The sequence below is a fragment of the Pistacia vera genome, unplaced genomic scaffold (genome assembly GCF_008641045.1).
Source record: "Pistacia vera cultivar Batoury unplaced genomic scaffold, PisVer_v2 Contig682, whole genome shotgun sequence".
In the NCBI taxonomy this organism is placed as follows: Eukaryota; Viridiplantae; Streptophyta; class Magnoliopsida; order Sapindales; family Anacardiaceae; genus Pistacia; species Pistacia vera.
The window spans coordinates 130444-144604 of record NW_022196537.1 but is presented as its reverse complement, the minus strand read 5'-3'; the positions used below and the strand labels follow the sequence as shown (position 1 = coordinate 144604).

The 14161-nt window shown below is 34.7% G+C and overlaps 1 protein-coding gene across 1 annotated transcript; it reads left to right on the top strand.

Moving 5' to 3' along the window:
- Positions 1-7772: 7772 nt before the first annotated feature.
- LOC116113547 (pentatricopeptide repeat-containing protein At5g64320, mitochondrial-like) lies at positions 7773-11053 on the top strand. Its single transcript, XM_031399696.1, has 6 exons — positions 7773-7816; positions 8966-9233; positions 9291-9434; positions 10226-10280; positions 10413-10512; positions 10771-11053. The coding sequence occupies exons 1-6, from the start codon at positions 7773-7775 to the stop codon at positions 11051-11053; spliced, it is 894 nt and encodes a 297-aa protein (XP_031255556.1).
- The last annotated feature ends 3108 nt before the right edge of the window (positions 11054-14161 follow it).

Below are 14161 nucleotides of genomic sequence, written 5' to 3'. Positions count from 1 at the left end.
TTATATAACACAACTTTATGATATAACATCTTCAAACTATCTATTCTTTTCACCATGGTCTTCACCCATTATTCTTCATTCACAAGTTTGAATCTGCTGGATATAGCCTGTAAGCGACTGACTTTTCACTGTAATTCTGGAAAATGTAAAAAAAAATGACTTAAGAAATTAATTGTACACCAAAAAGAACAGGGCAAAAATTAATGAATCATACCTGGCTTAATGTATGAACTCCTTCTTCACATCCTTGGAAGTTAATCACATCTTGAAAAGGTTCATTTGCTTGCTTGATTTCTTAGGAACCCCCATCATACAATCGACTCAGCGATGTTGCAACACACACGTTTTCATGAAATTTCTTTTGTTTACCTTTACGTACATTTTGTTCAAGCTTCGATTGCTTCCTTTTAGATGGAGGTCGACCTTTGCAACGAACTGCCTGAGGAGTTAAAATTTTATTGCTTGCCTCTATGGAATTAGCATGAACACTATCAAAATTTGATCCACTGTGACATGACATGTCACCATGTCTGTCAATCTCACCAACACGTTCATTTGACAATAATTTCTTCTTCATGTCAGTAATCATATGCATCACCATATTACTATCATCAATATTGGTTGAGGCTAAATCAGCCACCTCAGAGAATGAATTAGACAACTGATCAAACCATTCTCCTTCAGCAGTCGTGCTTCAGCTATTATAACTAACTCTAATCTTCGTGTGGTATCTATGTACATTTTTCCTCCACCTTCTTAAAATGAACTTTTCAGGTATATGATAAATTTTTTTATGAAGCAATACCGTTATTGCATGTCGACAAATAATCCCTCTAAACTCAAACAATCAACAGTTGCAACGAACATCACAACCACGGTCATCATAGCAAACCACAAAAGGCACACTATGACATTTCTCCCCAACCACAACAACTTCCTTTACAATATATTCTATTTCAGATTCAGTGGCCCGGAAAGAAGATATCTCACAATGCGACTTAGCAGTAAGCTCTTGCTGAAACTCTTTGAATTTTGCGGTCGTGTATGCCTCTTGAAATTGTTTCTACATTGGATAACCGGTTATGCAAGGAATCCATGATTTCCATGATCTAAAATCAGCCTCCTTTTCTTTTTCTACTTTATCACACAGTGCATTCTCATACTATTCTACAAACTGTTTCAAAGTGGTTTTAGAATTTACATACCCATCAAAGAATGCATGCATACTTTCACTCCGTTGAGTGGTAGACATACCCGCCCAAAAGGTGTCTTTTACAAACGATGGCACCCAATGTTGTCTTTCATTATACAGTCCAAGTAACCACTCATTGTTGTGAAGGTTGTATTTATCAATGAATCCAATCCAACGTTGTTCGAACTCCTCACGTGTCAATGAATCATACACAACATTTTGCAAAGCAAACTTAATACGTTCATATTCGCTGTAACCCCTTAACTTTTTCGGCAATTTCTTCATTATATGCCACAAACACATCTATGTTGTGTACCAGAAAACACAATCTCGATTTCATTTTGCATCGCCTTGTCTTGATCAGTGATTATTGCATTTGGAGCACAATTCCACATACATGCAAGCCAAGATTCAAAAAGCCAAACAAAAGTCTCCGTGTCCTCATGGGAGATTAACCCACAACCTAAAAGTGTTGAATGTCCATGATGGTCGACACCAATAAACGCCGCAAATGGCATATCATGCACCCACCCATATAACATTTTTTAATCAACCTGCCTCATCTAAATCCATCATGTAAAAGAAATTTGCATTATCTTTTTGCATCTTCAAAAAATATTTTTGGATTGCATAAGCATCCTCGGCACCAAGTCACATCCTCCTAACTTTTTCAATATAGTTGCTACAATCTTTTTGCAAGAAAGTCAAATTCTTAGGACCGCATACTTCAACTAACATGGAATTGAAATTTTTATTCGGCCTAATCCCGGTCCTATCATTTACTTCAAGTCTCCTTTTCACGTATGGTTGTATACCGCGATTGCTCCTAACATATCTAGTTTTCGTTGGACTACTAAGCTCATGGTTATGATTCAACCCCACTGAATATATTTGCCATTTTCCGTTACCATGTACGGCTGCACCAACCCGAGCCTTACAATCTATTTTTGTCACTGGGTACAATTTAAAAGCATTTCGGGTGTTACTACTCGACTTCCAAGTACAAGAACAAGCTAGTGTTGTGTTTGTCACCTCTCCATCATCTCCTTTCCTTGAGGATCTTATAACAACTTCAAACCCCATTCTATTCCCATAGCTTCTGTAGTATTGGAGAAGATTATCAAGTGAATCAAAAACCATCCCGATCTTCAGCTGCCATTCCTCCTTTGCACTTCCTCTATCTTCAACTTCTTCAAATTAATTATCCTGATTCATTTATATTATAATACCCAGAATTAGAATATTATAAGATAACAAACATGATAGAAACAAAACCATCCAAATTTTTATTTAAACTACATTAACTTGTGCGTATACAAAAATTTATCATTTATCATACAAACATGGGTACTCATTGACACATAATAATAACTTCGTTTCATTGCAATGCTTACCCTTTCAGTCTTAGAAACTGAAGCCTTTAACCGTTCATTTATCTCCTCCATTGTCTGCTCCTGCATGTTATCAGCCTTTGTTTCTGCTCCTCTGCAAAACCCTTAACAACTTAAATTCATTTTGAATGCAATGAACTAAACTAAACTTGTGTATTAATAATTAAGAAAAAACAATTAATAATTACAATTAAATCAGGAAGATAATCTATTACATTTATGAAAACAGGAAGAAACATCTTTATAAAATAAGGGGCAAAAAGACAAGTGCTTCTACATTATTAATCTCGAAATGTCTGTCCGAAAGGTGCTACTTGAATCTGTTTGGAAAAGTCCTTAAAAACTACCAACCTTTTTCCAACCAGAACCCGGAAACAAAAAATGGTTATAACAACTGATCATATTTCTGAATTCAAGAACTTCATATACGTACCTAACTAGAGAATGATTCAGTTACACATGCTTCCGAACATATAACAAAAAGATAAGTAAGGGGAACATAAATAACAAGAATTGATGTCCCATTTATACACACTTCCATTACAATCGAGATAATGCACTTCAACAGCAAAAAGCACTTGAAATCAACCATTGAAGTTAGTCAAATGAGCTCTAATACTATGTAAACTAATTGCAGAATTTTGTTAAAATAAACTGTTCACATAATTAAGTTGTAAATTGACTGAAGTCAACATATGTATATTTATCTTGGTCCTTTCCTTATGGAATACCAAAGTAAAACCCATATGCAACTCTAAGTCTTTCAATTCAAGGTGTATATTCAATTAGCTACTTTGAAGATTTAGGAACAAGTATCTACTCATTTCTTACTTCATTCTTATACCCATCTAACGCAGCACTTGAAATGGCCACAACTATTATGAGAAGGAAAAAAGATTTCAACAATGCATTGTTCAAATTTTGAAGATTCACGAATTATGTGACATTTTGATGAGCAGCCATTTGCAACAGCAGAAACAAGAATAACTTATTAATATTAAGCTTTGCAAGCTCCACGACACCTTATATAAAACATCTCAAACCTTCTTTTTTTCACATTTTCTTTCCCAAATTGTGTAGTTCCTTTCACCGTTTTACATTTGCACAAAATTTCCTCAATGTATTGGATTTACAAAGCTCCTTTTTACTATAATATTGTTTATCATAAAATTTATACACACTTATACATGGTTCTCAACTCAAAAGCACCAAGCAAGTGTTGTGTTCCACTTCTCCCAACATCAGCAAGTAAGTAAAAGAGACCTTTTGACACGACCCACCTCGACCCTCCCTATCCCATAAGCTCTGGGAGGACCTATGAGACTCGGGCGACCAAGACGTGCCGTGTGGGAATCTAAAGACTTGTATTCTGAATATGCTTTTCATAAAAACATTCGCTTGGATTCATTTTGAAAGCATAAACACATAAGATATATATATATATATATTTTATTTTTTTTTGAAAATCTGAAAGCCAACCCTGTACGTTCATAAAATCCAAAAACGGATGGTATCAGATCTTCATATCTTTTATTATCAACACAGGAGATAAACATAGGGATAAAACATAATTCTGTAGCGGGAACATGCATGACATTTTTACACACATGATGAGTCGATGACGTGTGGGCCAACCTCGAGAGGAAATGCTCCTCAGTAGAACTGTTCCTGTGAACCTGGAGAAAAGGGGTCTAAAAAGGGGTGAGCTAAAATACTCAATGAGTGGAGGATTAGGGAGAGTTTGCAAAAACATTCTTCAAACAATAGTCATGGCATGCAATAGTTCTTATGAAATCCTAAAAACAACATGATTCTATGAACGTGTTATGGAAGTAATTTAATCATTCCTGTATGCATGTATAACTCGTTTCTAATGTTGTTCTAAGTACTGTAATCTCATCATTTAAGCTGAAAACAAATCCTGAATTATAACTCATCATTGAATGCATAAAATTCTTTTTCTGGAAACATAAAAACATAACTGTAAATGCTTATGCTTTTGGGAACAATGTTTCCTATAATTCATGCTACAACCATCTATGTCATCACTCAAGAGTGCATATGATTATGAAAATAATAACTCTACTAGTCATGCTGCAAACATCCAAACCATCATTCAATGAACACTCATTATTCACAAAACAAAATCTGGTAACTAAATTTATAACTATTGTGATGATATAAAATTGAAAGCTGATTTTTCTGAAACTATGCACTGATAAATGATTTTGGAATACTGTAGACTTCATGCTGATAACTTAACTTTAAACTGAATACTATAGCTTTTACTAATACTGAAAACTATAAGCTAGTATCTTATTCTGAAACTGTGGCTAATATTGAAAGCTCTCTTAATTATTCTAAAAACTTATATTGAGACTATCGCTCATAGCAGATGCTAAAAACTAAATGTGATTTTGAACATTCTAAAACTGATTTTGATATTAATAACAGAAAACTCTCACCACAACTAGTACCCAGGGGTAAATCTGCCCAACCTGGCCAGATCTAACATCGCGCGGATTGAACCATTAATCCATCCTGCTAGGCAGAATTGGTCACCGCTCAAGCTTTCGACCCAGTGAGTCCAAGCATCACTCGGGCTAGCAAAATCATATCCCGTGTAGCGATATCTACCTCGCTTAGACCTTCAACCCACTTGAGTCAACAAATCAAATCATGTGTAGCGATATCTGTCTCGCTCGGACCTTCGACCCACTTGGGCATGCAATATCAATCATATGAAGCGATATCTGCCTTGCTCAGGCCTTCGACCTACTTGGGTCGGCAATATCAAATCATATGCGTGCGTAGAGCCAAATCAACATCATGAGGGGGTTGGGCACTACGTAGGGTGGTTTGAAACCCACTATCATCTCATACTTAATCTCAAGTAACATGTAAGTCAAGAGTATATTACGTATGTGCCTATAGATCATACATAGATGACATAATATTCAAAAGCCACATATAGGGGTGAAACTGCAATATTCTAAACATGTTTTAGAAACTGACGGTTTAACCCAGATTGAAAATTATTTCAACATCACATGATCTTAGTATATAACCGATACAAATCATAAGCAAATATCACTTTTAAAAGTCAAAACTCATATAACACATTATAATGATAACTAAACCCAAGAGCAAAAATAATAATAATAATAATAATATAAGAATATTTCATATAAGGATAAATCATGCCAACATATGAGATTTCATGGAAAATAGGGGGTAAAATGGAAGTTTTTAGAACACACTTTCAAAACTGACGAAAAGCACCCCATTTTCCCTTTTACCGAGAAGATTATTTACCACATCATATATATATAAAACCTCACATGCATAACTCAATACACCATCCAAATAATCAGATCTGTAAGTTTCCAATTTAATTTTCCAGTCAAGCCAAAAAGTTTATATATATATAAGTTTTTAGAACACACTTTCAAAACTGACGAAAAGCACCCCATTTTCCCTTTTTACCGAGAAGATTATTTACCACATCATATATATATAAAACCTCACATGCATAACTCAATATACCATCCAAATAATCAGATCTGTAAGTTTCCAATTTAATTTTCCAGTCAAGCCAAAAAGTTTATATATATATATATATAATCCCAGCCACCTTTACCTGCATAATTTGGCCAAAAATGTAGTCCAAAACCATGTAATTCCAGCCTCCAATTCATGTTTTTATTCAACAAAAATGCAACTCATAAACGCATATAAAACCAGCCCCCACTACATGTATAATTTTGGCCACATAAAATTCATAAACGCATGGGATCCAAGCCATCATTGCATGCATCATATAAAACATAATCAAGGAAATCCCATTCAAACAATAAAATGGAAAAACACAACTTACACATGCAGACATGAATTTAAGCACTTGGATGCAATGTATCTCCATGCATGTAAAATCCTTCATATCTTAGAAACAAAACTCAACAATTAACACATGCACGCTTGGAAATATTGAGAAAAAGGTTTGATTTTTGCCACTCACAAATCTCAGTCCTTTCTTTAACATTTTAACAGCCAAAATACCTTAACTGTCAGCATTTTAAAACACCATGAAAATCAATTTTCTCAAAGACAGTCCAACTGGAAGCATGCAAGTGTATTCAACCAACCAACTTTTAGTCCAAATACATAACTCAAGCACCTCTCAAAATGCAGTCCAGACGAGTGCATGCAACCAAAATATCCAGCCACCATCACAGTTTATCTGAACAACCGAATGCATGCAAGTTCAATTAGCAAGCAAAGTTCATTCCATTTTAAAACTCAAAACAACCACTCTAGAATCTGTCCGAAAACATGCAAAGAAAAATAAACCAAGCAAGCTTCATATTTAGCTCAAACCTCATCAAAATACAAAAATGGCATACTAGAAATTAACATGCAAGCATAGATCTGAAATTTTAAAGAAAATTTTCATTAAAACCACTCACTCTCCTAATCCTATAATTGACTGCCTATTACAGTGCTTGGATTTCTATCTCCACTGTTCAGAATGTAGAGTTGTGTTTCATGAACAACATATCCAAAAATCAGAACGATCGGACGGCAAACGAGCTCCAGATCACGATTTGATGATGCACTGTTCACAGACTCAAAAACTAATATATCCTCTCCCTTTCTTTTTGTTTTTGTTTTTCTTGTCTTCCTCTCTCACTCTATCTCTCGGCTGAACCCATCTTTCTTCTATTCTCCTCTTTCTTTTTATTTTTCTCATTTCTCTCCTCTCTTCTTCTCCTCCTCCTCTCTTTCTCCTTTCCTTTCTTTTTTTCTGCTCTCGTTTTCTTCTTCTTCATTTGGGAGAACTGCCCTTTTTTTTCATCTTTTAAACAGAAACAATTTTCTGAAATTATTTCTGCCCGTAAAAAATCTAAAAATTTCAGTCTAACCCCGCCACCCAAGCTTCCTCAAGCAAAAATGTCCTGATTTTTCCCTCAGGAAACCCATCAGAATTTATTTCTTTGGTTTCACTCCTTAATGTAACTTTAAAAACTGACAAAAATACCCCTTTCTTGCAACAAGTGCCAAAAACCAATTAGAAAGAGAATTAATTAACTAAATTAGGAAATGGGGTTTTACACCATTGAGTGAGTAAGCTCTTACCACTCAAAAGGAACTTTCACTGGTCAGTGACAGAGACAAATGTGACAGCGACAATGGATGTCACAGTCGGCAGTTCAAATGCTCAAATTCGGGATGGGTAATTTGGGTTTTGAGTATGATTTAATTTGGGAGAAGATTTAGGTTATTAAGATTGGGATTTGAGAGAGAAGATTTAGGTTATTAAGATTGAGATTTGGGAGAGAAGATTTTAAGTTATTAAGAATGAGATTACGGAGGCAAAGATTAGGGAGGCAAAAATTTGTTCTATAAACCCAACTGTGCAACATTTTTTCACAATTTTTTTTTTAACTATTTGACGTGGCAAGTGACTGACGTGGCAGATGAATTGGCATCTCTAGGTCAGATGCCACTTCATGTTGTAGACTAGTTAGTAAAAACGTAGTATGCATAGTATTTCTGTATACTTACAGCATCTTAATGACTATTAAAAAAAATATATATTATAATTTTATAAAAGAAAAAAGTAAAAAACATCCCAATTGAATACTTATACAAATTGGTTTGTTTGGGTTGCATTTTGTTTGATCAACTAGATAATTTTGGATTTAGTAGAAAACCGCCTCAAACCGAAAAGCAACCATCCACGCCTGAACGTGGATCTACATTATTAACTTACAGAGTGCTAAGTGAACAATTTTCGAAATCATGAAGGTAGTTTGTCAAGGAAAGATTGATACTTGACATAAGTTTGCAATTTTGAAAACCTTAAGGGTTGATTTAATTTGTCAGAGTATTTCTCTTCGTTGCATTTGCATTTTGCAATTACCCTAACCCTATCTTGGAAAAACGACCGACAAAAACACTCGTCATACATGGCTTTGAGATCCCCATTTCGTTCGTCTTCAATCTCTCAAAACCCATCTCTGAAAGGTAATATTTCATCTTTGTTAGCTCACTTACACAACCTCACAACATCAAGCTCCAAAAATGAGGTTTTGTATTATTTAGAAAAACCCCTTGAACGATCCTTCCTTGCTAAATTCCTCCAAGAAAATTGTCGATCAGGTAACTTTACTCTGAATGAAGCTTTGTACTTTTTTTATTACATGATTAGTTCGCAACCCATTTCGCCAATTTCTTCATTCACAGCTTTGTTTAGTGCACTTGCAAAGAAGAAGCATTATTATGAAGTGATTTCGCTTTATAAGCTGTTGAATTCAACTGGGTTGTCTCCAGATTTAATGTCTTTGAACGTTTTGATTAATTGCTTTTGTTATATTAAAAGGGTTTCGGATAGTTTTGCGGTTTTGGGGGGGATTTTGAAGAAGGGTTTTAGCCCTGATGCTGTGACTTTTAATTGTTTGATTAAAGGTCTGTGTGTAGAGTTTAAGATTATGGAGTCGATGGAATTGTTTACGAAAATGGTTGCTGTTCGTTGTAGGCCTACTGTGATCACTTGCAACACTTTGATTGATGGATTGTGTAAAACAGGGAAGATGAGTGTTGCGATTAAGTTGTGTGAAGAAATGGCTAAGGGGAATGAAGAATCTGGTGTTATTTGTAGGCCAGATGTTGTTACTTATAATACTATAATTGATGGTCTTTGTAAGAATGGATTAATTGAGAAGGCAAGAGAATTGTATATGGAAATGAAGGGTTTGGGAATTAGTCCAGACGTTTATACTTACACTATTTTAATGAATGGTTATTGCTTGGTTGATAGAATTGGTGATGCAAGGGAGTTGTTTGATTCTGTAACTAGAATGGGGTATGGACCTACAATACTTTAATCAATTGGTATTGCAAGAATAAAGAAGTCAACAAAGCTCTTTATCTTTATCGAAGGATGATTTCTAAAGGAAATAGGCTTGATGTGATAACTTATAACACTTTGTTAATTGGCCTTTTTCTTAAAGCTAATGTAAAAGATACAAGGAATTTAGTTGGTGAGATGCAACTTAATGGTGTTTTACCTGATTCTTGGACATATAACATTTTCATTGATGGACTTTGCAAGAATGGATGTGTTTTGGAAGCGGTAGAAATGTTTAATACTCTAGTAAGCAATAAGTTTGGAATTAGCCTTGAAGGTTTGAATTCCCTCATTGATGGATTATGTAAGACAGGGAGATTCGAAACTGCTTGGGACCTATTTCAGAAATTTTCTCTTCACGGAAACCTAGTGCCGGACGTTGTAACATATAACATTTTGATCAATGGGCTTTGTAAAAATGGACAACTAGAAAAGGCAAATGAGTTGTTGTCATATATGGAGGAAAATGGTTGTGCTTCAAATGTAGTCACATTTAATACGCTCATGTTTGGTTTCCTCAAAAGTAATAAGATAGCAAAAGTTGTTGAACTCCTTCATAAGATGGCAGAGAGAAATGTGAAGCCGACTGAATTGACAATCTCCTTAGTCATGCAGCTAATAATGAAGGCCGGAAATTACCGTGAATGTTTGAACCAGCTTCCTCAATTTCTGGTCCAAAAGCGAAATTGAAGTTTACGTGATCAAACTTTAGTGAGTATTAAACTTTTTTAGGAGCAGAATCCTGCAAAAGTTCATCTTGCTGCCCAAATGCTCTATTTCGGTTACAGTAAGAAGAAGGTTCAGTAAACACTTTCATCTGTTCGTATTTGATAGGGATGGTGATGGGGATGACTGAGAATGATGGCTTCCCTGTTCAGACATACGACACATGATCTGTCTCTGTTGTAAGCGCATATAGTGGAGGTGGCAGCATTGCAGGCTGCGGTAGCATTTGCACATGAAGTAGGTCTTAAGGGTTTGAGGATTATTTCTGGTGCAAATTTCAGTAAGCAAAAGTTGTATGTGAGAAATTGTGGAATGGTTCTTCAACTACAACGATGATGGTAGTCGCTCAAGTTTATCTATTCAAGCTGATCAGTTTACTGGACAATGGTATGTTGCAATTGATTAACTTCATTCATTGATATTGTCAATTATCCGGGCCTGAAAAATCTTGATTTATTTATAGTGTTTCTCATGTTTCTTTTTCTCAATATATATTCTTTTTAGTTCGAATCTGATAAGACTAGAACTTACCAAGTGTGTCTCTAATGTAGTTATGCACGAGCATGTGCTCTTTCAACGATAGTCGATGAAGACAAAGCAAGAAGAGCATTAGAAAAGGTTTTTAACTATAACGTCTTGAAGAATTTGGATGCAGAGTGGGGCCAGTCAAGTGTTGAAACAGTTGACATGGTAACATTGCAGTCAAGAGAAATATCATGTGGTGTTAGATATGCTGTTGCTGTAACGATGACCTGTGGTGATTTGTTTGATATGGGATTTCAAATTGCCATTGAAATCTATGAAGCAGAATGGTCTGAAAATGGACACGGCTAAGATCCCCCTAACATTATCAAACGGTGTTATCTTATAGCTGAGTTAATAGGCTATAAGTCTGTTTTTATATCTAAATCTGTCTCAAATCTGTGTAGATTTCATTGCAGCATCAGTTTTGTCAGTTCATTTAATTGTTGTTTTTTTTTTTTTTTTTTTTTGGTGGATGTGCCATTTAACCATTTTCTAGTAGATTCTTGATGCTGTGAAATGTTGGACAAAACTCTGGTAGTGATAGTGTTCAGTAGATAATATTTCTGCTCCTTAGGTGATAGAGGAGGATAAGAATAACATAGATAGACAATATAGGATTCTATACAGGGGAGGAGATAGAGAGAAATTAATAGGTTTAGGATAATTTTCTGCCGAATACAATTGGAAACTTTACATTCTGCATTATTTACACTGATTATTATCTGCTCCAGAACTATTTATTCCTGATAATTCACTGACTCGTTGTTTTTTGCGTAGTTATTCTTTTTGAACTACTGAAGTTTGGACCATCATTGATTGTTTTAGAGTGCTAAGTTACATGCATTCGTTGGCTGTATAGGCAATTCCAAGGGCTCTAACAAGGCCAAAACCTTGTAAGAATAAGATGAAACCAAAAGTAAATGAAGAATCTTTGAATAGATGTCATGCAAGATTCTACAAATTTGCTCCCCTTCTAAAGGTATCGGATGAGAAAACGCTTGAAGATCTTTTACAGTCACTCTTTATTACACTTGCAAGAAGATGTTTCCATAATTGATTGGTTCTTGTAACTCATTACTATTATCCAATTTTGTGTATAGTAATGAGTTGTATTGTATAAGAGATCATTTGAAATGCTTATGTAAATTATATTGTTCTACTATTAATTATCAAATTCTTGTAACTATTTTCAGAATTTAGTTTGAATGGATAACATTGTTTCCAAATTTTACAAACAATCAAGGTCATAATAGAGATTATAATGTTATGGGAAGTAAATTTATAAGAGAAATTCTTTATTGAGATGAGTGTATGTGGGACTGACTAATCACTGGATTTGTGTTGATCATACATGTTAATGTAAAGTGCACGTTGTGGATAAGTTAATGTGGAACATTGCAATAGTATCATAAAAAGGTAAGGACAGCAAATCAACTCCTTTGATGTTTACTATAATTACATAAATTATATTATTCCCTTTATTATTAATACACGATTTGTCTGCCAGGATATATATCTATAAATTAACAAATATTTAGGAGTTAGACATCACATCCTAACTCTATGTGCACATAATTATGAATGTCTTTAGGAGATAGGCATTTTCCATCAACAAACTGACTTTTCATGAATTGTCCAATAGCATCAACGGAGATTTGTCAATGGTGGCTTGAAATATGTCCTAAGCCACATGTGTACTTGTTGATATATGTGCTAACAATAAATTTCTCAGATTTCATATACCTTCTATGATAAACCCAACATCTGTAGTTTCGGTTACAACACCCAATCGTCACTATCGAAGAATTAGACTTTTTGGTAATGAATTCAATTTTTTTTTTTTTTTTTTTTTTTTTGGTTACCAGGGTTGTCCAGGCCAGTTTACACGCATGATGAACTCAAAATTACCTTTTACAGTAACAAGTTTTAGCTTCCTAACCACTTTCTCCTTGTTGTCAAATAAATACCCTATGTACAAGTCCAACCCATTAGTAAACACATGAGATGCTTGAGTACCAATTGCAATTCCCGCCTATAAATCTACAAGAATTTCTATAGTGTTCTCTTCCTCACAAGTTACACCTTTTGCATGATCTATATTTATAGGAATCTCTACATCTGCAAAAATATGTACAGTGTCCTCCTTGTCCACAATATTATTATGCCCCCCATGAACAACCTCTTCTATAGTGTACTCCTCACCGCCCAAATCAGTGTCTACTCCTGATTTCTCAACAAAGAAATCAATGCCCTTGTAGTTAAAATAAAAACCAACATTCTCGACACCAACTTGCTCATTCCTCTTCCTTTGAACCAACTTCCAACAATTTATCTACAACAGAAACCCTTAAAATCAACCTTAAACCATTATCGCCTACATCAGGCATATATAACTTTAGATGTTTATCCGACTTTAATACAACAGGGGGTACCTTATAATTTAGAGGCACTCTGCTTAAAACATATTTCATGACTATATCACTACACGAACAGCTCAACTCACCTCTTCTAATAATTTCATCAATCAACTCATCAAAAGTAACTTATATACTCATAGCAATTGATATAACTACTTTGCTCTTCTTACACCACGTCCAACAACTTTCATCCTCCACCCACTCAACAAAATATTCAACACCCAAAACAACTTGTCCCATGTTTAATAATAGTCAAGTGCAACAATACCAGAAAAAAAAAATTATTAAGCAATATATTAAGGGTTGATAGATTTAAAAGGACATCTGTAGAGTTGTTTAAATGATATACCAGATCGCTTAAGCGATATATTATATCTGGAATCCTTCATCAAAGCTATTTTTTTTTTTTTTTTTATTTGCACCTGATCGATTCTGGTAATTGCTACCACCCCCAACTATGCAAGAAAATCATAAAAATATTCACTCCCTTCAACTTGCATTACATCAAAGATAACCCAAAAATATAATCCATTGAATCAAAATCAAAACCCAAACTCAATCAATTAAACCTCAGTGGATAGAAATCTAAAATACAAAGAAGATTAACACCAACTTGGAGGAAATGTCAAGAGGAGGAGGAGGGGGAACTTCACTGGCTATTATGTCTTCTAGCCCTCTTCAAAATATCTCTTCCTTTGTGTAACAAGAAGAAGAAGATGTAGAGAAAGATCAAAAGGAGGAGGAAGTGGGCTCTGGTTTTGCTAAGAAGAAGAACAACAGGGAGGGCAGGACGTTAATGACAGGAGGGAAGGGGGCAAATTCTTTCCAAACGCAGGTTTTGGGTTTGAGTTTCTTTGCAAAAAAAAATTTGGTTTTTGGGGACAAAAAATTATTTTTAAAAAATGAGTAAATACTTCATTAACCTTAATTTAAACATCATTAGTGTTTAATTGACCTTAATAAAAAACATGGTCATTCAGTAAAGAGTTTCAAACTTTAT